The following is a 27,612-nucleotide window of genomic DNA, read 5'->3' on the forward strand; positions in this document are numbered from 1 at the left end:
GGCCACAAACAAACTCAATATTACTGTCGCATAGGTTGCACCAAAACTCCAGTATAATGCCACCATACTAATTGCAGATTCATCTTCTCCTTCTTCTTTGCCTGCTGGTGTTGCTGTCGGTGTTACTGCACTGCTGCATTTCCTCTTTATGAGTGAACCACATAGATAAAGGTTTCCTTAATAATTGTTTTCATCAAACGTGCCAAACTGCCCTTTGTCTGGGGTTGGGCCGGACAAGTTATTGTATGACACGTTGAAATTTGATAAAAAGTTGAGCTCAGTGAGTTGAGGAGGAATTCTACCACTTAATCAATTGTGGGAAAGGTCCAGGCTCTCTATCATTTTTAGATTGGAGAAACTCTTAGGTATAGAACCTAATAGTAAATTATTGGACAGATTCAATGCATGAATATTTTGAAGTTGACCAAGTTCCCATGGAATTTCTCCGCTCAACTCATTGCTTGACAGATCCAGTCCAGTCATGTAGTTAAGATTGCTACCAATGAAAAATTCATATCTATTTTTTGTCGCAAATTCTGCTTCTAGTTGTCGATCTATTGCGGAATGTTTTTCAACAGGCGGTTGCAGATCAAGAGTGGAATTGTAGTAAGTAACAATGGTAGGGTTTAAAGACAGATACACTTTATAACCCTCAAGTAGTTCATATTCATAAGAGAAATCATCAATTCTTTCTCTCCAGATTGACACATTACCCAAGCATGAAGGTATTGACCCATTAAGTCTGTTCTGCGAAAGATCAATGATACCTAATTTTTTTATTTGGCATAATTGATTAGGAATACGTCCTTGCAGATAATTTCCTCTCAAAAGAAGAACATGCAAATTCGAAAGCTCATTGATCTGATGAGGAATCCTACCAAAAAATTTATTATCCCTTAAATCTAGAGTCATTAATGCAGAGCTTCTAAACAGTGCATTTGGAATTAACCCACGAAGGGCATTCTTTCGCAGATAAAGGTGCTTCACTGATGAAAGATTCAAGGAAGCTATCATGGACCCAGGTAAACTATTTTCAGAGATGTCTACAAGCTCAAGACTTTCAAGATTGTTAAGCTGGACTGGAAAATTACCTTCCAAACGGTTTTTTGACATTAAAAGAACCCAAAGGGTTGAGATGTTACCAATCCAATGAGGAATATTGCCGGATAACATGTTGTTAGATATATCTAATCCCTCTAATGAAGTGGAGCTCAACAAACCATCTTTCATCTTCCCACTGAAATGATTGTTGTTCAAATATAACGAACCCAAATAAGTCAAGTTCAAGTAATTGGGAAAAATTTTGCCATAGAAATTGTTACTTGATAGGTCCAACATATCTAGAGGGAGGCAACCAGAGACTATAGGTCGGGGTAATTCTCCTGAAAAGTTATTTCTAGACAAATCCAGTATATGTAGCTCTTGCATCTCGCCCATTGAATGAGGAATATCACCTTCAAAAGTATTTTCTGACATATCCAAAGACTCCAATTTCTGAAGGAAAATACCCATATTCTGCGGTAGCTTACCAGTGAAATTGTTACTGGAAATATCTAGAAGACGAAGCATATCGTGTTTGGCATTTGGAAGTAGTGGAAGAATTCCTGAGAATGAGTTATTCGCCAAAGACAGTTTGTAATCTTGAGTTGTTTTGCAATAACCAAGTTGGGAAATTTCCAACCAACTTATTGTGAGAGAGGTCAAGGAATCTTAAGTGGTATTGGTGTAAAAGAAAAGTAGGACTGACATTTAAATTGCAGTTGGATAATTGGAGAACCTTCAAACAATATGTGGGGAGCCAGTTTTCAGTTTTCACTTGCAACATATTGTTTCTTGATGAGAGCAGCAAGACCTCAAGCCTTGAATGATTAGCTAATGAACTAAGGGGGAATGTGCCTTGGAAATTGATGGAAGAGAGAGCCAATTATTCAAGTGATGTGAGGTTGGTGATTATAGAAGGCAAGTTTCCACTTAACTGATTGTAAGAAATATCAAGAACTTTGAGATGGATCAAGTTGTTGAAACATTGAGGCAGCTGACCCTCAAAATTATTTGCTCCAAGATTCAACTCTAAAAGATTCTTCAAGTCACATATTCCTAAAAATGAAAGTAAAAATAGAAGGCTTACTATTTCATAGAATGAAACTCCTATAAAATGTAGTGTTTTGTAGTTTTTAATTATGGCAAATTCAATCGTAAACCCAATCTAAGACTTATAAAAAAGTCATAAAATCAAATTGTCTAATTATTTTGGTCAACGTAAATAACATTATCTATTTAATTCTTATATAATGTGATGTTGATTGCAAAAGTGTTTCAATTAACCTTAAAAAAAAAAAAAGAACGATCAACACTTCTTTTCATCATAATCAGCTGCTGCTTTATTGTTTAAATTAAAATTATGATTTTCTCTGGAATAATTTGATACTTCGTCTTGTTTATTGGATATTGGTATTCTAATCTCTAAATTAAAATTATGATTTTTCAGTTGTTTTCTTAAATAATAGTTTGTCTTAAAATACACTTAAATTTGTCTTAAATTTTTACTCCTCTCTAGCATAAACAAAACATGTTTGAAAAGAATTTACCGGAGGAAAAACAAAAAAAGAAGGAAAAAAGAACTTTTCTTCATAATCTAGGAAGTAGCTACCCACAAACGGTTTGTCATTATTTCAAATATTCAATTATCATGTTTCAACATAAAAACGCCGAGTAGATTGTTTACTTCGGTTTCTAGAAATCTGTTTATATTATTATTACTCAATCTAACGCTTCCAAGTTTTTGAATTTGGCTAATTCTGCGTCAAGAACTAATAATGAGGATAAATAAAAAATTTTAATTAGATTTGGGAGTTTTGTCTTAATTCTTCTATATAGTTTTGATATATACTTATCCATAATACTTCAAAAGCATTGAAATGAAAAAGCTATTGAAGACTTCGTTTTTCATTCAGAACTTTTCTATTAAAAGAATCAGAAGAAACGGAGAGAGTGAAAGAAATGAGGGGAGTCAGGACTCAGCAGACAGTGGTAGGGTTTGTCAAGTACTAAACTTCATTAAAGAAAGCAGTGGCTCTAATTCAAATTTGAGCATGAGCTAGTAGTTGATGGAATATGCCGGCTGTCTCGAATCAAAATAATGAAGAAAGGGAATTCAAAATTATATTAAAATTAATTAAGTTAATATCCCGAAAAGGATTCAGAAAAAGAAAAAAGAAAAAGGCCATAACAGTACAAAAAAGAAATTAAAAGAAAAGAAAAAAACTAGGAAATTAAATAGAAGTTATGATTGTTGCTGTATACCTTGAATTGTAGTTATTCCACAATCTCTAAGATCCAATGTTTTCAAGTTTGTCAGATTTGCCAATCCTACATGGCCGATAAAAATGAAAATATTGTTTCAAAATTATTGTAGAGCGATGAGATATCTGTGTTCGATAAACATCTTGGTAAATTTGCTTCTTAACTGTGTCTTAGTACATAGCTTACCTAGCCTTGTTAAAGAGCCCTATATTGGGTTATCACGTAGATCCAATAGTTGCAGGTTTCTCAAATTTGATAATCCTGAGGACATAAATTAATGTTGAATAAGACATATATATAGAGAAATTCTCAGATCAAGATGCTAAATGTAAATTTCGTGCAGATTCATTATTACACTATATGGTGTTAGTGTATTTCTATTCTATTAAGTATAATACTACATAATGTAATAGCAAATCCACACGAAATCTGCATTTATGCATATATAAGTTTTTCTCCCTCGATGTGTGTGTGTGAGCAATTAAGTTGCGCCTTACATATCTTGTGGCCTGGAATGTATATACCTTCTATGGTTCTGGAACCTTCAATGTTATTTTCCCGCAGAATCAAAGTGGTAAGTGATATCAGTGTATTCAAATATGGTAATATGCTGTCATTGAAGTGATTAGCTTCAAGATTTAAGATCTTCAGCTGCTTCAAGCTCCCATTGCTGTCGTAAGCTGCTAATGCATGCACTATTAGTAGCTCACTGACATTAATTTTTCTTTTAAAACGAATATGCAAATTGTATATCAAAAACCAAAATAACAATAATAATAATGGACGAGAAAGATATATACGATATACACACCTCTATTCTCATAGAAACCTTCAAACGCATTGAGAGATAAGTCGAGGCTTTGCAATTCTTCAAAAGGATGAAACAGTGAGAAATTCATAAGTGAAACTCCAAAAAGAGAGTTATAAGAGAAGTTGAATTTGGCTGTATCATTAAGCAAGAGATGCATCACCCGTCTTGTGGTGGCGTTGCACTTAACTCCATCCCAATCATTAGAACAATCAGACGACATTCCATCATCATCAACCCATGAAGTAAGAATTTCTTCTGCATATTCCGTATCACTGATCGATATAAAGAAGCTCTTAAGTGCCAACAGACCAATCCTCTCTTTTTGCAAGCAACATTTGTATCCATGCATTTGCATCAAAACAATAATCAAAATCAGTGACATTGAAAACTTAATCAAGGTAGTTTCCATTGCGAAGCAACTTTTCATTTGGTTAATTTACTCGCTCTTAAAATAATACTTGCAATAATGAAGAAATTCAATAATTATACTAAACATTTATAGACCTTGCAAATTTTTTTTTGATACAATGGGGCCTAATAAAGATTAGGACAAAACAGAGCGGGGAATAGTATTCCCATACATATCATTACATAACCAATATCCAATACCCTCTGGTGGGTTATCAAAATCATGAAAACCGAGAGGTAAAGATCCTACCAACTTGGCCATGAAATCAGCAGCAAAATTAGCTTCCCGATATATATGCTTTATTGTAATTTGCCAATCTCTATTCATCAACTCCTTGATGGCATTGATAAGTGAAAGATGTGCATTAGGCTCTGTTCTTGTGGAAGAGATAAGTTGAAAGATACATTGGCTGTCCACCTCTGCCACCAAGTACTGGATACCCCGATTCCATGCAAGATGAAGACCTTGAAACAAACCCCATAATTCAGCAGAAGTCACCGAACAGAGACCAATGTTCATGCCAAATCCAAACTGCCATTTGCCATAACAGTCCCTCACCAATCCTCTAGCACTTGCCAACCCATTTTTTAATCGAGAACCATCTGTATTCAATTTGAAAAAGGATTCCGAGGGAGCTTGCCAGCCAATTTCTTTGATGGTTTTACTGGTACGAACAACATTGAGACCTGCTCTTGCAATATGGATATCATGAACCCACGATCTAATTTCCGTGACCATCTGAGTGCAGCAAGGGGCATTGTGAGTGAAGATAAATTGGTTGCGCCAGAACCAAATTTTCCAAACAGCAACGCCAAATAAGCAGGCCCAATCATCCACAACCTTATTGATACCAGCCTTGCCCAAATTGAAGCATAACCAGTCACGGAGGTCAAGAGAGAAAAAGGATTGCTTGAACATACCTGGAACCAAATGATTCCAAATTCTTTTTGCCACAACACAATCACGAAGAACATGGATTACATCTTCTTTTTCCTGTCCACAATATTCACAGTCCATAGAAATTTTGATGTGTCTCTTAAATAGCTCCTCTTTTGTTTTAATTCTTCCGTGCATTACCAACCATAAGAAAATGCGAATCCTCTGGGGTCCTTTCCAATGCCAAATCAATTTCCATATATGGGCATCATTATTGGAGATTGGATTATTAAGGGAGATATAAGCTGACTTAGATGTGAACTTGCCTGATTTTGAGTGAGCCCAAAAAGGTTGATCCTCGTTGTTGTCATCCGAAGGTAGTTTGATTGCTGCAATCTGGAGAAGAATCTGATTGGGAAGAAAATGACCAAACATGCTCCAATTCCAATTTCCCTCAATATCCACAAAATCCGCCACACATTTATTCTTCAATTCATCCGGTAGTTGAGTTATAGTATGATTAGCAATGAGAAGCTCTTCTGAAACCCAACTTTGATGCCAAAAATTTACCTTATTCCCTTTTCCAATCGACCATCTCGTGCCCTGCAACACATACTCCCATATTCTGTTTATGCCTTTCCAGAGATAAGAGTTGCGTTTATTCTCAAGCTTGGAGGGAATAAAATCTGAATCAAGCCCATATTTTGATCTCAAAACCCGAATCCAGTGACTGTGAGTAGAGGTTAGCATATTCCATTCAATTTTCATGAGGAGAGCATTGTTCATGTTTGTAAGATTTTTAAAACCTAGACCACCTTCAACTTTTGGAGAACATATCATTTCCCAATTAATCAAACTGAGTTTACGGCTTCCATTCTTGCTCCCCCAAATAAATCTTCGAGAAATCCGATCAATTTTATCCAAAATTCCATGAGGGATCCTTGTTGTTTGCATGGCAAAAATGGGGATCGCCTGAATTACCGATTGAGCTAGAGTAATTCTCCCAGCAAGGGAGAGATGCATTGCATTCCATCCAGACAATTTTTTATCAACATTATCCACAATTTCTTGATAAGTGGCTCTTGTCACTCTGTTGTGAAGTAAAGGCATTCCAAGATATTTGCCAAGATTATCTGTAGCGGCAAATCCCAATGAATCACTGATTTTCCTTGCCTTTTCTGCAGTAACATTCTTTGAGAAATAAACTCGAGTCTTCTGTTTGCTAATCAACTCTCCCGAACAACTACAAAAAATATTCAGCACATTATTGATCACATGGGCTTGGTTGCAAGAAGCCTCAGCGAGAAGAAGTAGGTCGTCCGCAAAAAAGAGGTGAGTAAGAGGAACACCATTTCTCGAGAGCCGTATAGGACACCAACTTCCATTTCTTACTGCCAAATTAATTGCATGACTAAGGCGCTCGATACATAGAACAAAAATATAAGGAGAAAGAGGGTCACCCTGTCAGATTCCCCTAGACGGAGTGAATTCTTCAGTGATCTCCCCTTCCCATAAAATTTGCATTCTAGCCGTAGTAATGCACTCCATTGTAATCCGAATAAACTCTTTAGGCAGTCCAACATCCTTAAGAGTATCATGAATGAAGTCCCACCTAAGCCGATCATAAGCTTTCTCAAGGTCCACTTTGATAGCCATCTGCCCGATTTTTCCTCTTTTGTTTCTCATGGTGTGGATAATTTCTTGCGCCATCACAATATTATCTGTAATTTGCCTTCCAGGAACAAAGCTTGTCTGGGTTGGTCCGATCAACTCCGGTAGAATTCCCTTTAACCTATTTGCCAAAATTTTTGTAACAGTTTTATACATCACTGGACATAGGCTAATGGGACGGAACATCCTCAAGTTGGTGGGGTTGTTTGTTTTTGGGATAAGGACAATAAGGGTCTTATTAAGCTCTGGAGGGAGGGGATTGCCTTTAAAAATATTGCTCACAAGTTCACAAACTGATGAGCCCACCACATCCCATTGTGACCGGTAGAAGAGAGCATGAAGGCCATCAATTCCAGGAGCTTTTAGAGGGTTCATTCCGAAAACTGTAGCTTTGATTTCCTCGTTAAGAACAGTTCTGCTAAGATCAGCTAAACTGTACTCATCAATTCTTGGAAAAGCATTAGTAATCGGGAAATTAAAACTCACTTCATCATTACAAGAAAAAAGTTTAGAGAAAAAATCAATGGCATGGGACTTGATCTCTTCTTTATTATAAATCCACGTACCCTCGCTGCTCTGGATTGCATCCACTCGGTTTCTCCTTCTTCTCGTTATTGTTTTTCTGTGAAAAAAAGCAGTGTTTCTATCCCCACATGAAATCCATTCTCTCCTTGACTTTTGGTACCACAATAACTCCTCCTGGGATAGTATGGTTTCAAGTTCCATCTTCAAATTGGACTCAAGCTCAAGAAGCCGGTTTGAATCAAATTTCTCCAGAGCATGTTGAATACCATTTAATCTTGCCAATAAACGCCTTTTCCTTTTAAAAATATTCCCAAAATTCTCTTTATTCCACACACTAACTTTATCCACAAAGTCATGAGCAGCCCGAATATATCCCTTAGAGTTGCACCATTCCTTAGCCACTAGAGATTGGAAAGACTGGTCCGTCAACCAAGCTGCCAAGAAACGAAATGGCCTAACAACATTCATTTTCTTCAAACTACGGCCAAATCTGACAAGAATCGGACGGTGGTCAGAATGAATTTTTGGAAGATGTAAAACTGAAGCTTCCATAAAAGACACATTCCACTGGTCATTGCATATGGCTCGGTCTAATCTTTTAAAGAGAGATCCCCTCGACCAAGTGAAACAAGGCCCTTTAAAATGTAGATCCATAAGCTGATTATCATGAAACCATTTGTTAAACAGTCTACAAACACCATTGCCTTTTTTTGAACCTCCTTTTTTCTCTGAAACATGTAGGATTGAGTTGAAGTCTCCCCCTAGTAGCCATGGTCCTGTAACTGAATTAGCTACCAGGTCAAGATTGCTCCATAGCTCCCTCCTCAAATTTGGGTTGGGGCTAGCATAAACGGCAGTGACCCACGACCAATTACCAGAAAAATCTGTGACTTTAAAATGAATGTACTGCTTGTGATTAAAAACAAACTCCATCCTGAATTCTTCTTTCCATAAAATCCAAATACCCCCTGCAAAACCTTCAGCTTCCACTCGATGCGATGACTCAAAACCACTACGTTTAATAAAGTTATCAGCTTTAACTCCACTGATTTTAGGTTCCAAAATCGCAACAATATCAGGGTTATAAATTTTATTCATTATGATAAAAGCTCTTCTAAAGCCCGGTGAAGCCACCCCTTGGCAATTCCAAAAAAGGATAGATAAATTCATTAAAATAAAGAGAATAATAGGAGGAAACCGTTCAAACCGAACTTCATTCTGACTCCATGTTGTCCTCATCTTCCAAAGAGGTTCCACTATCATCAGATTCTGAGTCACTTCCCTCACCTTCACCCTTAAAGCTCTCATCATCCGGGTCATCTTCATCATTGGCATTTATTACCAAATCCTCATCAGGGGGTTTGTCTCGATTTTCAATAAGTATATTAGGATCAGCAAGCTCTAAATTTGGTAAAGATGGAACTAAACTGACCCCCTTAGAATTCGAATGAAAATCTTGTCGAGAAACAAATTTTATTGCCGTGTGTTTTACTGGGTCCAAGCTAGTGGGAACAATGGTGGGGATAGGTAGGTTGGTTGAAGTTACAGGGATTTTTGACTGTGAACATGACACTGTTTCTACATGCATGTGAGTTGGTGAGGTAACAAGGTTTTCTTTCAAGCATGGGTGTTTGGCTTTTTTTTCACTTAAACTTTGCATAGCTGGAGAGTTGACGTTTGTATGGCTATTTGTGGTAGTAGGTTTCTTGGGATTCTTTTTGGTTTGTATTTTAAAATGGAAAGCTGGCTGATCCTTCTCGGTTATGGGCCCATTGTAGCCTCTAGGGTGGGAAAACATTCTATCCTCATCATTATCCTTTTCGAGCACTTCAAACCGTGATCCCCCTTCAAATTTGGCATCTCGATGACGAGTGGAAAAATTATTATAGCCACCTCCATTGTTGACTCTTCCCCTTCCTTTTCGGCTGACAATCATCCAAGGCCCAAATGAAGGGTTTGCCGGAGTAATTGTAGAGGACGACGGTTGATCACCACCACCACTACTGTGACTGTTCCCATCCTCATTATTTTCTGAGCTCTCTGTTTGTCTTGTCCTTGTGTTGGGCTGATGACAGTTTTCAGTCCTATGACCATAAATCCCACAATTAAAACAAATAACAGGTAAATTCTCATATTCCACTTTTTGCATTTTGCCATCGAGAAAAAACTGTGAACAAAGAGGTTTCTTAAGGGAAACCTCAACCGCAATACGTGCAAACTTCCCTCTTGTTATTGATTCGGTATTGTAATCAATTCGAATCACTTTTCCAACGACATTCCCGAGCATGCGAAGAACCTTTTTATGATAATAGTGTAGAGACATTCCCGGTAATCGGATCCAAGCAACAATGTTTTCAATATCTTCACTGGAACCATCGAAGTGAGGGTTCCATTGTTGCACAGTGAGATAATGACCGAGAATGGTCCAAGGACCTTGTGTTAGAGCATAATGGGCGTCCCCTTCTGTTTTGAACTTAACCAGGAAGAAATCATTCTCTAGGTCAATAACAGAGAAACCTTGGGTCGTTTTCCAAACCTCATTTAACTTGTTGCAGAGTGCCCGATAGCCAAGAGTTCTCCCGAGAAGTTTGACAACAACCGTGTTTCTCCATGGTTTCACCAGCTGTGCTTGGATCTTTTCTGAGAAGGAAATGGATGGGATGCTTCCCTTTTCACTAACAACAACGTCTTCAGGATCAAATTCCAATTCTTCTTCTCTACCCAAAGGCTCCTCTTCCCCATCATTCTGATCTTCCATTAACTTATCTTTAAAAGATAGCGGAAGTGGATTTTCATCATCATTCCCGTGACTCCTAAATCTTGCCTTTTTAGTTGAACGTTCCTCCGCCAGTGGTGGTGGCGGTTCCACTAAGAAGAAATACCTTGCAAATTTATTGGGTAGGATTACCGACAACTCAAATCAACTAAGAAGAAATATCTTAACTGGCAATATAATTTTGACCATAGACTTGCAAATTATACAGAAACCCTTGATTTTATGTGAAAATAATTTTGAGACTTTTGGGAAAAAAAACAAAAAGGCATGTTTGACTAATTATGAAACTAAGGAAATCATATTTGATCATGTAAACATATTTTGAGGATTTCAGTGTCTTTTCTCTTCATTGTCTTATCTACTTAATCGATGTCTCTTCAATTTATATTAGAACTTAATGAGACTTTCGGAAGAAAGCCATGCTCTCGATAATGCTGGGCAAAAAGTCCAAATTAAGGGTATGATCAATTATCTATTCCAGTATTGATTCTCAATTCCTCTTCATTGAAAATAATTTGATTGGATATTTGGTAAATTTATATTAGGATAATTACCGTTCAACTTTTCACAAACTGCAAAATAATAGATGACTACAAAAAAGTATTGACTCATCATTTTATATATCTTCACAAAACTTTCTATTTTATTACTATATATTTACAAAAACTTAAATTAATAGAGAACCAATAATCCACTATTTCTCCAAATATCATATACATGTTTTGGTTAATTACTCACAAAAGTGTGTGGTGTATAATGTTACAAACATACAAGTTCAATTAAAATGACTCTAGTTTTCTTTACATTGCGAGTTGCGAGCAAAAGCGCTTTACTAATTCTACGTGGAAAATAAAAGTTGACTGACTTTTTCAACAAACAAGCCGACGTCAAAGTCTTTTTCCTCCAGCAGTTGATGGCAATTTTCATTAATAATAAGATAAAGTTGATTGACAATTTAAATAATTTAAGGGTACCATTGGGTTCACATTGAATTATCAAATAATCTATCTGACCATGACTCTCAAATAATGATGGGTGGGGCCATTTATTCGTTCCTCATTCAAGTATCTCAGCAGCCATAATTTACTTGAGGAAAGACTTGATCATTGAAGTTGAAAATAAAAGCTGACTGCACGCAAATTGACCGGCGTTTATGCAACAACCCAAGTTGACTGCAGAGATAAAATTTTACACTTGTTAATTTTACAGGAAATTAATAAAATCCGATTATTGAATTTTATCTCTGGAAATTAATAATCTATCCCTCCCAAACTGCAACGTCACAGATCCCATTATCAACCCAAGGAGTAAGAATGTTGTCAGCGTATTCATTATCACTCACCGATACAAAGGAGCTCTTGATTTCCATTAAAGCAATCCTCTCTTTCTCCAAGCAACATTTGACTCCATGCATCTGAATCAAATCTATGGCAAACCACACTGAAAACCTAATTAAAAACCTTTCCGTTTTTAACCTAAGATTAAACTTTAATTTAATTTGTTGCACTCTCAAAGCTTATGTCTCGCAAGATATAACTATATATATTCGGAATTTTTTTATTAAAAAATAATTATTTTGATTGTAAGAAGGTATAGTTAGTAATTTTACATATTATAAAGATTGACAATCCAATAAATAACTGTTAATTATAGTGAGATAGTGATGTAACGGATTCTATAAAAAAACGCTGAACAGGAAAACTAACAAATTATACAAAAGGGTAAATTGATGCAGCTAGGGTGATTGATATAGATAGGAAATTTTTAATATTCTATTGATTTTAAGAATACTTGGAATAAAAAATAAAATAAAAATTGTGTTGATTCTGCAAAATATTTTGAATTTAGTTTGCGTCAGATCTCGATAGTTCAAAGAATGACTTAAAGACAATAAGAATGGATTTCAAACAAAGAGTTTACTATACATAAAATAATGAGTATCTAGTATTGAGTCTTCCTCAAAGACTACGAATGAGTAATGACGCTTATGTATGTCAACTCGATCGGACTTAAACTAGCGAACTCCAATTTGAGCATTTTCACGAGAAGGGTAAACTAGCGAACTCCAATGAGTATGACTTCATAACTTACACAAACATTTAAAAATTCAATTTAGATATCTAAGACAAGGGTAAACTTCAATTTACTCCCTGCTTAAATTGTTAATCCTCAATTTATTTCCTAAAAATGTGAAAATATTAATTTACCTCAATTTTTAGTTAAGAAAACATTAAAAAAAAATATATCAATGTGCCCGCAATTGCCCTCATCTTTTTAAAAAAAATGGGGATAAATTGAGATTTTTATACTTTTTAGAAATAAAATGAAGATTGTCATTTCATCTAAAGGACAAGACCTGATTGTACCAAGTTATTTTAATTTTCTAGTTTAATTACAATGTAAAAAAAAAAAGGATTTATTCAAAATTTGGCCAAAGCCCAAGTCCAATGCTTTCTTCTATACTCCTACAGCCCAATTATTAATAAAATTATGATTTCTACTTTTTAATTCATTAATTTATTTTAATTAAAATTAAAATTAAGAAAAAAGTTACATTCGGAACATTCGGGATGGTATTGGTATTTTAACCGATAGGAATTCGTTGCCTTTTTTTATCCCGATTAAAAAATGGTACCGGATTCGTACAATTCTTTATTCCAATTAAACAATCATTAGGAATTAGTATTGGACAATCCCAATCAGGATGTACTGATTACCAACATTAACATTTAGGTCTACAAGTTAATGGGTTTTTAGGTGGGGGAATGTGAAACCATATGGTCATGTCATCTATCCTAATGAATTAATAAATAATTGAAGTGTTTTAAGCAACATTCAAAAAAATGGAGAGAGCTTTTTCTTTTCCTCGGGTATTCCAAAAATTGTGTTTATTTCAAACTTAAAAAGATAACACTCAATGAATTATTAGAAGATGAAGACAATTTTTTTCTTTTTTTGGATAATTTTTTTTCCTACTGCTACACCTCCATCAAAATCAATATAACATTAAAGGAAAATTGATCAAAACCCTTTGCTGCTAAAAAGATTTTAATAATTTTTAACTTTTCTGTCTTTTATTATTTTTATATTTGATATGGTAAGACCGCCATTGATGTATAAGAGTTGTCAGGAATAAAATAATAAAAGACCAAAAAGTTGAAAGTTAAGTTATGAGGCTAATGTCTTGTTAAAATTTTTCAGAATTTAGATGTGCACGGTTAACATGAGTTTTGTTGAATGAACCACTAAAATTGCGTTATTATGCCAAAAGGACAAGGATCCTAATCCATGTCAAAAAGGGACTGAATTGAGAGTCAAATAGTAAAGATCAATAAAGAAGGGAAAAAGTATCAGTCATCCTAATAAAAACCAATCAAAAGAGAGAAAGAAAAGGAGAAGTCAATGAAGCGAAAGAAAAAAAAACACGGATCAAACAAGTTGATCACTGTTCTAATACCACTCGATTTAAACACTCCAAGACCTTAAAGAACTAACAAAGACTCAATCAAGAGCACACAAAACCCTAGATTGATCGCAGCAAGCTCTCTTTGATATACATAAATCTAGGTGGATAAATGGAGTTAGAGAGTGAGGTACAGCGAACAAGATTTGATGCCTACTCGCAAAATACGGAGTGGATGAGATTGAGAAGAGCAGTGTCTGATTAGCATTTTAAAGGCTGTTAAAACAGAGACCCAGAAGCTTCCCGCTCTTCTTTTAACCAACTTAACCTACCTCTGACCCAGTGTGACTGAACCAAATCACGTGCCTTGAACGTGTGTTTAAATGACAGCGATAGCCAGTTGAGGTAATGTCGTTTAAGCTTTTTGATTCCGATGCGCAGGTGCTCCAAGTAAACTACATATTGGACCGATATTAAATTCTTAACTATAAACCGACGCCTTCGTTTAATACTGTTTTCAGATCAACTCTTATCTCACATGCACATTTTAGGCAAAAAGGTGAAACCCACCAAAGCATGCACCTTTCATATCTTGTTTCGATCACCAAAACATAGCATACTATGGTAGTAAGAGAAGTCGATATACAGCCGAACATAAGCTATTACGTGGTTCACCAAATTAATTCTTTGGTAAATTATAAATCATGGACTATGCTAAGTACGTGAATTTTGGATTGCAAAGCCCATAATAAAAATTGTAACGGGCTGTTTGCGCAAAGTAGATGATATCTACTTTTATCCTTTTTGTAATTTCGTTTAAAGCTATTTTTGTAATATAAATAAGCTGATTCATCATTATCTCAATATGACAATTTGCAGACTAGTTTTGTATTCTTTTAGCCCCTGAAATTTTAATATTAATAATAAATTACGAATATGTGAGTCAAGCGTGTCACCCGTACAAGAAATCTTCAGAATCATATGGCAGATGAAGTGCACAACAAGGCATAAAAATTAACACATTATATAAAAATTAATACATTATTCAAGAACCCAGGTTGAAAGCAACCGACTAAAATTAATACATAAAAGTTTAATTACACATAACAGAAAGATACGGTAAACTATGGTCTAGCACGATCACGGACGAAATATACAAATTTCACAAGCCAATAGAAACACCAATCAATACATGCATCAATGAAACAAAACCATAGCCAGCGCCAATAAGAGTTCAACCAAAGGATCGCAAATAACCCAAGCATGAATGTGACGTACGATGCGCCAAAACTCCAATTGAATGACACCATATCAATTGCAGATTCATCTTCGTCTTCTCCTTGATAGGACGACGTTGCTGGATTTGCCTCTGCTCTGGTGCAACTCTTATTAACTGTTGGACCACAAAGACCGAGATTACCTTTGTAACTCTTTTCATCAAACGTGCCAAATTGTCCTTTGTCTGGGATCAGACCTGACAAGTTGTTGTACGACACATTGAAGTTGGATAAAAAGTTGAGCTCAGTCAGTTTAGGAGAAATTAGGCCACTCAATTTATTGTGACAAAGGTCTAGGCTCTCTGTCATCTTCAGATTGGAAAAACTCTCTGGTATAGATCCTGATAAGTAATTATGGGACAGATTCAATGCACGAACTTTTTGAAGTTCTCCAATTTCCGCTGGAATTTCTCCGGTCAACTCATTACATGACAAATCTAGTCCAGTCATGTAGTTAAGATTACTACTGTTGTAAACTTCATATCTATTCTTTGTCACAAATTCTACTTGTACTCCATTTGCTGCTGTATAATCATCTCCATAAAACTCCAAGTCAAGGTTAGAGGAATTGAAGTAAATACCAATAGAATCAACATCTAAACTCCAAGAAAACTCACGTTCAGATCCATAAAGATCATCATTTCCTGCTCTCCAGAGTGACACATTAACAAAACATGAAGGTATTGACCCATTAAGTCTGTTACGTGAAAGATCCATGATACCTAATTTTCCTAATTTAGACAGTTGATTAGGAATATGACCTTGCAGATAATTCCCTCTCAATATAAGAACACGCAGCTCCGAATGCCCATTTATCTGATGAGGAATACTACCAGAAAATTTATTATCCCCTAAATCTAATGTCATCAACTTGGAGCTACTAAAGAATGCCTTTGGGATTGATCCACACAGAGAATGTTGAAAACAGCAGTAGTGAGGAGGCAAAGATTGACCTTGAAGCCAAGCTGGCATGCCACCTAAGCCTCTGTAATCTGCAGCCAGCTGACATGGAAGATGAGTCAAGATTATTGAGGTGGCAGAACAGCTGTGCTGAAGAATATCAGCACATAAGCATGGAGCAGCTGAATCTTCTGGAATTCTAAAATGATTGGCTCATGCCTGCCATTCTGACAAATTTGTTTTGTGTGTAATATTCTTTATTAGCTGTCATTATTTTCTTGTCTCTATATATACTACATCTGCTCTGTAATACGATCATCGAGTATGCAATAATAAAGAAAAAGGAAACTTTGTCTTGTTCACTCTGCTAGCAACACCAAAGCAATTCTCTAGAATTTAAGTTGGTATCAGAGCCATCTTTTAGCTATGGCAAGCAGCAGTGACAATGAAACAAATGTTAATCCAACACAGGTTGATTCAAGTGATCAACCAGATGAATTGAACCAAAACACTGAGCCACAGAATCCAGGCCTTAATACCAGAAACACAGCACAAATAAGTGCATCACCAACCCAGCACATCACTAGCAACACCTATGTCTTCACTACTCCAATCAAACTCACTCAAAGCAACTTTATGCTCTGGAAATCACAAGTGATTTCTAGCATTCGAGCAAATGAGCTTGAGGGGTTTGTTGATGGCAGCCATGTCTGCCCTCCTAAGGTCTTCATGAGTCCAGGACCAAATCGAACCACCATAACCACACCTAACCCTGAATACCAGATTTGGAGGAAACAGGATCATATCCTACTGAGTTGGCTACTCTCTTCACTAAGTGAGGGAGTCCTAGGCACAGTGGTAGATTGTTCCACCTCCTGTGAGGTGTGGACAACTCTAGCCAACCAATTTGGTGCTAGAACAAGGGCAAGAATCCTATATCTTAGAACTCAAATTCAAACCACTAAAAAGGGTTCATCAACCATTCATGAATACTACTCAAAAATGAAAACTTTATTGAACTCACTTAGAGCTGCAGGGAATAGCATGAATGATGATGATTTCATCATGTGTGTGCTTGCTGGGTTGGGGCCTGAATATGACTCAGTAGTCACCAACATCAACTCAATGCAAGAGAGTCCCTCAATCTCAGAAGTGTATGGTATGCTTTTGAGTCAAGAAAACAGAACTGAGCAAAACTTGAGCTCAGGGAATATTGAAGCCAACTATGCTCAAATGAGGAATGGAAGAAGGAGCTGGAATAATAGTGAAAGAGCTGCCCATCAACAGCTGCCTGGAATTGTTTTTAGAAATCCTGGAAACAACCCCACAAACAACCAAACCAATCAGAACCCTCAAGACAAAGGGAAAGGAAAAGCAGTGGCTGATGACAATGGTTCTGATCCAAAAGGGCCATGCCAAATCTACTGGAAAATGGGACACACAGCAGCTGAGTGTTGGCACAGGTTTAAGAAGAACTTTGTACCTCAGCCAAACAGAAGAAGAGAGCAGAGGGGTGCTTATGTTGCTGCAGCTGAAGGTCAAAGCAGTGGAGCCTGGTACCTTGACAGTGGTGCCACCAATCATGTGACTAACACTCTTGGAAATCTCAGCATCAACTCTGAATACCAAGGTAAAAATAAGCTAGCTGTTGGTAATGGTGAAAAGCTTTTAATTAGTCATATTGGATACTCTGCCTTGCCCACATATGATCCACACATGCACATTACCTTGACTGATATATTATATGTGCCTGACATAACCAAAAACCTGATTAGCATTTCTAAATTGCTGCATGACAATGATGTTGATGTTGAGTTTCAAAAATCTGTTTGTTTTATTAAGGACAAGAGACAAGGAAAAATTCTGGTGAAAGGAGTGGCTAGAGATGAGCTATATGAGCTGCTATCCTGAGCAGGAACAAAAATCCTCATGCTGTTTTATTTTCTATTTTGTCAAATTCAGAGTCAATAAATAACAGTAGTTGTCCAGTGTCCATGTTGTCCTTCAATTCAAGTAATGAGTCAGTCAAAGTTAGTGTTGAGTCAAATATAGCTGATGAGTCAAGTAGCAACAATCTGCAAGCTGCTGAAGAAATTGATGTATGGCATTCCAGACTAGGACACCCTAGTACTTCAGTCCTGAAAAATACCTTGCTATCTTGTAATCAGCTCAAAATTAATAAAGATATTGTTCCTTCATTTTGCTCTGCATGTCAATATGGAAAGCAGTCAAAACAATCATTCAAAAGCACTGAAACCAAAACTAAGACAGCCCTTGAATTGATTCACACAGACCTTTGGGGACCAGCACCAATTCTGTCCACTCATGGACATAGATACTACATCTCCTTTGTTGATGACAAAACAAGATACACATGGCTCTTTCCTTTAGTAGCCAAGTCTCAAGCTCTTGAAACCTTCATTACCTTTAAAAATCAGATCGAAAAGCAGTCGAACTTAACAATCAAAGCACTACAAACAGACATGAGAGGAGAGTTCAAAGCCTTTGAACCATATTTGAAAAGAGAGGGAATAACACTAAGGCATTCATGTCCATACTTACATGAACAAAATGGCAAGGTTGAGAGAAAACACAGACACATTGTGGAGACTGGACTTACCTTACTTGCCCAAGCCAAAATGCCCTTAAAATTCTGGCAAGAAGCTTTCAGCTATGCTACTTTCATTATTAACAGACTTGCTTCACCTGTGCTCAAGAACAAGACACCATTTGAATTATTATACTCTCTCAAACCAGATTATACACAAATTAAAATCTTTGGCTGTGAATGTTTTCCATTTCTTAGACCATACAACAGACACAAATTTGATTTTCATACCTCAAAATGCATCCTATTGGGGATCAGCAGTGCTCACAAAGGTTATGTTTGTATGAACAATTTAGGAAGAATCTATATCTCAGCTAGTGTCAGATTCAATGAAAAATCCTTTCCTTTCGAAAATGATTCTAGCTTTAGGAAACAAGAGTCAGTAAAGGAGAGTGATGAAGTTGCTTTACTTGAGAAATTTCAGGTTGTGTCATTCTTTGTTAATAGTTCCCATGATCTTACACAAGTGGCAACAGCTCATAGCAACTCTCCAGACACTACTGGAAACACAGAATGCATCCCAAGTCCAATCCAGAATGAAATACAACAGGTAAATGACACTGACACAATATCAGGTAGCTTTTCAACTTACAGTCCACCTCACATTACAGAAACAAACAACCAAAACCTTCCCACACAAAATGCCTTACCTTCACACCCCATGGTAACAAGATCCAAGGCTGGCATCTTCAAACCAAAGTTATACCAGGTTTCCAGTAAAACACAACCTTTCCTTCCCAAAAACACATTTGATGCCTTGAAAAATCCCAAGTGGAAAAGGGCAATGGAGGAAGAGTATCATGCATTGATGAAAAATAAAACCTGGACCTTAATACCAAACAATCAAAATTTCAAATTGATTGGAAATAAGTGGATCTACAAAGTAAAGGAAAACTCAGATGGCAGCATCAATAAGTATAAGGCCAGATTAGTTGCAAAGGGATTCTTGCAGACTCCAGGACTTGATTTCAATGAAACTTTCAGCCCTGTTGTTAAGGCTGCAACTATTAGAATCATCCTAACCATGGCTGTGAGCAATGACTGGTTACTTAGGCAAGTGGACATAAAACAATGCCTTCTTGAATGGTGACCTGACAGAGGCAGTATACATGCCACAGCCTGAAGGTTTTGAAGACAAGAACAGGCCAAGCTACATTTGCAAACTGGAAAAGGCTTTGTATGGATTGAGGCAAGCTCCGAGAGCATGGTTTGATAAACTAAAAGGTGCCTTGAGTTGTTGGGGATTCAAGAATTCCAAGAGTGACACATCTCTATTTTTCAGAAGAATTGAATCAAAGATAGTCATCATGCTCATATATGTAGATGATATCATAATCACTGGAAGTGACAGTCAAGGTATTGAGGAAGTCATTAAAGATCTAAATACATCTTTTGCTCTGAAGGATCTCGGAAATTTAAATTTCTTTCTTGGGATACAAGTTCAGAGGAGTCAAAACTCTCTTCTTCTCTCTCAAGTGAAATATATTCAAGACTTGTTGACCAAAACAGAGATGACAGACTGCAAAGGAATAGAGACACCCTTCAGCACTTCTGAGAAATTAAAGAAGGGTGTTGGGAATAAATTCCATGATCCTACACTCTATAGAAGCGTCATAGGAAGCCTGCAATATGCGGTGCTGACCATGCCAGAGCTTGCTTTCTCAGTTAACAAGCTCAGCCAGTTCATGTCTGATCCCAGACAGCCACATTGGGTGGCATGCAAAAGAGTGCTGAGGTATCTCAAAAACACAATGAATATGTGTTTAAGTTTCAAAAAATCTGAGCATTTGGATCTCATTGCCTACACAGATGCAGATTGGGCAACTGATCCAGATGACAGAAGATCCATAAGTGGATACTGTGTGTACTTGGGAGATAATCTAGTTGCTTGGAGCTCGAGAAAACAAGGCATGGTTGCAAGGTCAACAGCAGAGTCAGAATACAGAGCAATGGCTCTATGCAGCACTGAAATCACATGGATAAATTCTCTACTTGGTGAGTTGAAGATGGAAGTTGAAAATGTACCAATTATCCTATGTGACAGCACCAGTGCAGCAGCCATAGCAGCAAACCCAGTGTATCATTCTAGAACAAAACATTTTGAGATAGACCTTCACTTCCTCAGAGACAAAGTTACAAAAGGTGAATTGGAAATAAACTATATTGGCAGCAATGATCAAATTGCAGATGTGCTGACCAAGCCATTACCACACCACAAGTTTAGCTGTTTTAGAAGCAAACTCAAAGTCATTGACAAGACCTTGAATTTGAGAGAGGGTGTTGAAAACAGCAGCAGTGAGGAGGCAAAGATTGACCTTGAAGCCAAGCTGGCATGCCACCTAAGCCTCTGTAATCTGCAGCCAGCTGACATGGAAGATGAGTCAAGATTATTGAGGTGGCAGAACAGCTGTGCTGAAGAATATCAGCACATAAGCATGGAGCAGCTGAATCTTCTGGAATTCTAAAATGATTGGCTCATGCCTGCCATTCTGACAAATTTGTTTTGTGTGTAATATTCTTTATTAGCTGTCATTATTTTCTTGTCTCTATATATACTACACCTGCTCTGTAATACGATCATCAAGTATGCAATAATAAAGAAAAAGGAAACTTTGTCTTGTTCACTCTGCTAGCAACACCAAAGCAATTCTCTAGAATTTAAGTGAGAATTCTTCTGCATATAAAGGTGCTTCACTGACGATGAAGGATTGAAGGGATATATAATGGACCCAGACAAATTATTTTCAGAGACATCTAAAATTTCAAGTGCTTCAAGATTGTTGAGTTGGACTGGAATATCACCTTCCTAAAGATTTTTTGACACTGAAAGAAGCAAAAGACTTGACAAGTTACCTATCCAACTAGGAATCTGCCCAACTAACTTGTTGTTGGATATATCTAACACTTCCAATGACCTAGCGGAGCTCAAAAACCCGTTCGAAATTCTGCCACTGAAATTATTGTTGTCTAAAGATAACCAACCCAATTGAGTCAAGTTCATAAACTTAGGAGATACTTGCCCACTGAAACTGTTATGCGACAGGTCCAACAACAGTAGTGAGAAGCAACCAGTGAGAAGTGGCGCAAACAATTCTCCCGAAAACTGATTTCTAGACAAATCCAGAATACGAAGGTCTTTCATCTCACTTATTGAAGAAGAAATACTACCTTCAAATTTATTTTTTGACATATCTAGGTACACCAATTTTTGCAATATGGTACTCATATTCTGGGGGAGCCTACCGGAGAAACTGTTGCTAGAAATATCTAGATGATGAAGGAAATCAAGTTTGGAATTGGACAGTTGGAGACTTCCTGTGAATGAGTTGTTTGTCAAACGCAAAACCTCTAATTTTGTGTTATACTGTAGCAACCAAGCAGGAAAATTGCCAACCAACTTATTATGTGAGAGGTCAAGGGATTTTAAGCCATGCTGTTTTTGAAGAAAACCAAGGGTTCCATTTAGGTTGCAATTGCGTAAATGAAGGACCTTCAATTGGGATGTAGGAAGCCAATTTTCAGTTTCCACTTCTAACGTATTGTTTACTAATGAGAGCATGAAGAACTCAAGATTTGAATGATTACCCAAGGAACTGAGATAGAATATGCCTTGAAAGTAGTTGTCAGAGAGATCCAAATATTGGAGTGATGTGAGGCTCGCGATAACAGAATGTGGGCTCCCACTTAACTGATTGGAGGAAATACCAAATACCTTGAGGCGGGTTAAGTTTTTGAGACACTGGGGAAGAGGACCCTCAATAGCATTTCCTTCAAGATTCAACTCAATAAGATTTTTCAACTCACATATTCCTGAAAATTTTCAAGAAAAAGGGTATACAATTAGTCAGAAGAGATCGACACAAATGTTTAAGAGTATTTTTATTTTCTTTTATGGTGCTGGGATGGAGCATTTGTGAACTCTATTAAAGTGTTATTCGGTATGGCATTTCTACCCGTATATAAGGGGAGGAAAGAAAAGACAATTCTATATCTTAAGTTTGTTTATTCGGTCATATTAGAAATAAGTTATCGAAGTTTTTTTTTAATTATTTTACCTTGATTTTCCAGAGAACCATTTATATCAGTATAGCTCAGATCCAATGCTTTTAAGTTTTTAAATTTTGCTAATCCTGCATTAAGAAAAATGAAATGGTCTTAGAAACCGTAATTTTTGAAGGGTAAACAACTCTCTGTAAATGCAATTGTTACCTAATCCTGATGCAGATCCACTCATTCTAATTTCACGTAGTTGCAGAACTTCCAGGTTTGTCAGGTTTTCTAATCCTGCAACAAGGAAAGATAATTAAACCAGTAATTAACTATAGAGGAGTGAAAAGAAACAGCTTCCTACCAAACATGTAAACAAAGACTTGAATAATTGGATGCTAAGGAGGTTGGAATAAGAAGAAAAAGATTTTGGGTGCTAGAAGAGGGAAGCAGATGTACCAAAAGATCACCAAAAATTTGCAGAGCCTCTCATAAACGGATAAAATCCAACCGTTGAATTTACATTTAACATAAACATTTTTTCACAACAAAACAGATCATGCTCAGTACACTCAGAGCCTGAAACCAACCTTCAATTAAATTCTCAAGATTCTCATTTACCAAGCATAAATCTAGAAATCCTTGAGCAACATATGATGAAACAGAGTACGTACTATCAACTCAAACAGAACCAGCTTATGTATCAAACTACTAACCCAGCTTGCAACCTAAGAACGACCAATGCCAACTCACCCCATGATCACGGGTTCAAAATTAAGAAGATTTAAACCCCTAAAAAAAAAAAAGAAAACATTCCTTCAAGTTTGAAATAAGCCTTATCAAATCTTAAGTGGATAGATGCAATTAATAGATCAGAATTCGAAGCGATAGTCAATAATGACTAGATTGTATATGTTCTATCAATTCACACCAAAAATCATTAAATCTACAAATTCTTAACATTTTATCTACTCTAATAAGAAAATTAAGTTGACAACAAAGATGATTTATTTTCCATTCCACAAAAATAAATGGAAACTAGGAAATAAAACAGTCACCTTGACTCGTTGGAAAGCCGCTTATCAGATTACCACCTAGACCCAATCTTTTCAACTTTCTCAAATTTCCCAGTTCTACACCAAGAAAAAGGAATCAGTACTTGAAAATTAGTGTGAGAGCTGTTGTAAAAAGCTGTGATCAGTATGCTTAGTTAATAACATTGCTGCTCTGTCATCACAGTTGCTTACCTAGCCTTGTTACAGAGCCATTTATTCTGTTACCCCTTATATCCAAAGCTTCTAAATTTGTCAAATTCGCTATTCCTACACAGTAAGTCCCACAAATAGACGGAAAAACAGAAGGTAAGAAAGTGGTGATTAGTAGTACGCTTGATATCATTGCTTGTCTGCTCCTTAAGTAGCTTACCTAGCCTTGTTACCGAACCACCGCTTATTCTGTTACCAGTTAGATCCAACACTTGCAGGTTCCTCAGATTTACTAATCCTGCACCCAAAATAAAAGTTATTGAAAAGGACAATATTGGATTTTGAAAATTAGATATAGATTGATTAAGATTTGTATATATATGGAAATGTTGTACCTTGCTTGGTTCTAGAACCGTCGATGTTATTGCCAACGAGAATCAAAGTTGTAAGTGAAGTAAGTGTATTCAAATATGGTAGTATGATGTCGTTGAAGAGATTATAACCGAGATTTAACATCTTCAATTGCTTCAAACTCCCAAAACTATCATAAGCTGCTAATCAAGGCACGCAGGTGAAATGAATTGGTTAATTTAGTTGCAAATTTTCCTTTCAGGATGAATGTGGAGACTACTAAAAATCAAACAGGAAATGAACACACCTTTACCCTTGTAGACACCTTCAAACAAATTGAAAGACAAGTCAAGGCTTTGAAGTTCTTCAAAAGGAAGAAGCAATGACATATTCAGAAGCGGAGATCCATCAATGAAGTCATTATATTTGTTTTGCGGTAAAATATCGAGAGAGAGTTGTGTCACTCGTCGCGTGGTGGCGTTGCACTTAACTCGCTCCCAATCACAACAATCAGACATCGGATCATCATCAACCCATGAATTAGGAATATTATACTTGTTTTCACTATCACTGATTGATATAAGGAAGCTCTTGAGTTGCAGCAGACCAATCCTCTCTTTCTCCAGGCACCCTTGGTATCCATGCATTTGAATCAAAGCTAGTAAAGTCAGCGACACTGAGAACTTGACAATGGAAGTTTCCATTGGAAGCCAACCTTTCATAGTTTGTACTTTGTTCTCAATCTGCAGCTTCACCACTCATAAATCACATATATTTAATGTGAGTATTGCATGTAATGACGGAAGGATATTTCTAAACAAAAAATCTAAATTTTTTCTTCTTTTCTTTCTAAATTTTTCATTAGATTAATGTTTGAATAATGTTTATAGAAGCAATAACATTAACAGAACTTATTATATATATACACACACACAGATACACACACAAAACGACAAAATTATGAGTTTAGTTAGGTATATATAAGCATTTAATTACCAACACATTAATTACAGCACCGGTGTATACACTTTGTATTGGCATTTAGTTTCTTTATTATTTTTGTAAAATATACGCTTTTAATATAATTAAAAACATAAACATTTTTTTTAAATGTGTAGTATTATCATAAATCATTTTGTATTTAAAGAACGTTAAAATAAGAAAAAAAATCAGTTAATTTCATTAACAAAGATCCTTAGTTAGTAAGGATTCCTTACGTTTAAAGGATTTAGAAACAGTTAATTTTCCCGCTTTCAACAGGGTTTCCTAAACCCCGGGCAAACTCTCTCTCTATGTATATAAAATAAAAACTCTCTTCGCAGAATGGCAAGTAAACCTATCAATCAATCAAAGAAAGGCTAAAAAAGAAATAAAGATCAGACAACAATGGCGAATTCCGTGAAGAGATTGGTGGAAGTATGCAGCAAAGAAGACGGGTTTCTGGGCTCATACTTCGAGGCCAAACTAGTACAGAGAGTCAGCAAGACAAGTTCTTGGTGGAGTTCTTGACGCTGGTGTCGGAGGAAGATGAGAATGAGAAGCTGAGGTAGGTGGTGGACGCGACGGAAGTGAGGCCCTCCGAGTAACTGGAGTTTCCCGTCGCCGTCAGTTGAAATCCGGTCACCGTTGGTCGGCATGGGTATTTTGGTAATGTTCACATGGATGCAGTTGAAATTAACTTAATATTTGTAAAGTAAAGTTAAATAAAAAAGAGTGAAAGGGGTTATATAAAAATTTGCCACAAAAGACAAAAGAAAGTAGCACGGTAGCACTGTGGTACCATAGGCAGATCCCAATCTTTATAGCAATTGGCACAGATAAAGATAATTAGTTTTGGTCTCTATAATGACTGACGAAGACTTGTCGGACTTGGACCAATGAGGAAAAACACTTCATTAATACTCCATGGAAAATAAAATGTTAACTGACTTTCAAATTAAGCCAACATACAAATGGTCGTCAATTCTATTTTTTACAAAAAAATTGATGGAAATAGTCAACTAATAAAATAAAAGTTGATTGAGGTAATTTAAAGAATTTAGGCGTAAGTTTGGGTTTTAAATTATCAAATAATTTATTCCACTATTGATACTTAAAAAAGTACTTTGGAATTAATAATTCAATAGGATGTTTGATAAATTGGAATTTGTGAAAATCAATAATCAACTATTTTTTATCCATGTTTAGAAATTTATCCGGTGTGTATAAGGGCTTGTATATTTCACAATAAACTGAGATTTGTTTTTTGAAAGCCAATAGAAACATGAAATAGTACATCCATCGAATAATCAAACACGCACACTACAAGGCGACCTTCGATTGACGTATTATGTCAACTAACCCGTGGGACATGGAGGATGTGTGTTAACGTTAACCAATAGTCAAGCTTATGAACACAATCAAGCAATCGTATCATCAATCAAAGCCACATTTAGCGCATGACTAGTAAATATCATAATTGAGTTTGAGGACCACAGCCGCACGGTGAAAGAATTTGAATGAAGGAAAAGTAAAAGAAAATGAAAACGAAAAGTGGGGAATGCTAAAGAAAAATAAGCTGATTCATCAGTTATTCAATATGACAATTGCACACAACTTTTGGATGTTTTTAGCTTCCGTGTGAATCAAAAAAATTAACAGACTGTCCCGCGTGTCACATGTAACTAACTTTGGCGCCATCTTGAGCTAATTCTGTTAAGGCCTTCACTACATAGTCTTAAGATCTCAGTGAACAATAAATTCTTCAGATTCATATGAATTGCACAACAAGGCGTAAACCCCGCTTGAAGGCAACCGGCTATAATTAATACATTTCAATTGCTCATAAAAGAAAGATACAGTAAACTAGTGGTATTGTAGTATAAACAATACTCGTTTTTCTATCTTGGTGGTTTCTTGACTGTGTTCAAATATCAGTACTCGAAGAAAGATAAAGGAAAGCTAAAGAAAAATAAGCAAATTCATCATTGACATCATAAGAAGGAGGTTCATCATCATCAAACCATGAACTAAGAGTTTCAATTACTGTTTCAAAAATGCCTTTCTAAAATTACGATAAATTTAATAGCTAATAGAAATATTTCATTATATAAATCAAATTTCAAACTTGTAAGGAAATATGTAAAAATATTGGTTTTCAAATATTTTTCTATATATTTTTTTTAAATTTAAAATTAGTGATAGAGTCAGTCAACCAATAAATCATCAAGAATTATCCATTGCGTCCCTAATTTGATCAGCATTCTTGAAAGCATGGAAATTTTCCAGTTTTTACAAGTCAAGCATGGAGTGTACGTTTTTATGTTAAAGATGGTTGAGTGGTGATCACGTTTTATTTTGCAGCCTGCCTAACCAATTTCAAAGCGTGTTTCACGGATGACTTATTTTTATGAATTGGAAGACTTTTCTCCTTAAATATAAAAAGTTCAAATGAATACTTTCAATTATTGTTTCAAAACTGTCTTTCTAAAATTACGATAATTATTTTCTATTGAATTGTATACTTTGATT

General features: G+C 36.1%; 3 protein-coding genes across 3 annotated transcripts; all 3 read right to left on the reverse strand.

Moving 5' to 3' along the window:
• Positions 1–309: 309 nt before the first annotated feature.
• On the reverse strand, positions 310–4,523 carry LOC127898800 (receptor like protein 21-like). Its single transcript, XM_052431286.1, has 5 exons — positions 4,115–4,523; positions 3,828–3,983; positions 3,304–3,369; positions 2,041–2,097; positions 310–1,604 (listed from the first exon to the last, which is right to left on the reverse strand). The coding sequence occupies exons 1-5, from the start codon at positions 4,521–4,523 to the stop codon at positions 310–312; spliced, it is 1,983 nt and encodes a 660-aa protein (XP_052287246.1).
• A 10,273-nt stretch (positions 4,524–14,796) lies between these two features.
• Positions 14,797–16,023, reverse strand: LOC127898943 (receptor-like protein 1). The gene has a single exon (XM_052431578.1). It carries the CDS (start codon positions 16,021–16,023, stop codon positions 14,899–14,901), a length of 1,125 nt encoding a protein of 374 aa, XP_052287538.1. The 3' UTR covers positions 14,797–14,898.
• Positions 16,024–21,356: 5,333 nt separating this feature from the next.
• On the reverse strand, positions 21,357–25,861 carry LOC127898942 (receptor-like protein 13). The gene is made up of 8 exons (XM_052431577.1): positions 24,410–25,861; positions 24,147–24,305; positions 23,972–24,049; positions 23,794–23,868; positions 23,605–23,679; positions 22,769–22,843; positions 22,615–22,689; positions 21,357–22,369 (listed from the first exon to the last, which is right to left on the reverse strand). The coding sequence occupies exons 1-8, from the start codon at positions 24,822–24,824 to the stop codon at positions 21,366–21,368; spliced, it is 1,956 nt and encodes a 651-aa protein (XP_052287537.1). The 5' UTR covers positions 24,825–25,861; the 3' UTR covers positions 21,357–21,365.
• Between the last annotated feature and the right edge of the window lie 1,751 nt (positions 25,862–27,612).

Source organism: Citrus sinensis, chromosome 7 (assembly GCF_022201045.2).
Source record: "Citrus sinensis cultivar Valencia sweet orange chromosome 7, DVS_A1.0, whole genome shotgun sequence".
NCBI lineage: Eukaryota > Viridiplantae > Streptophyta > Magnoliopsida > Sapindales > Rutaceae > Citrus > Citrus sinensis.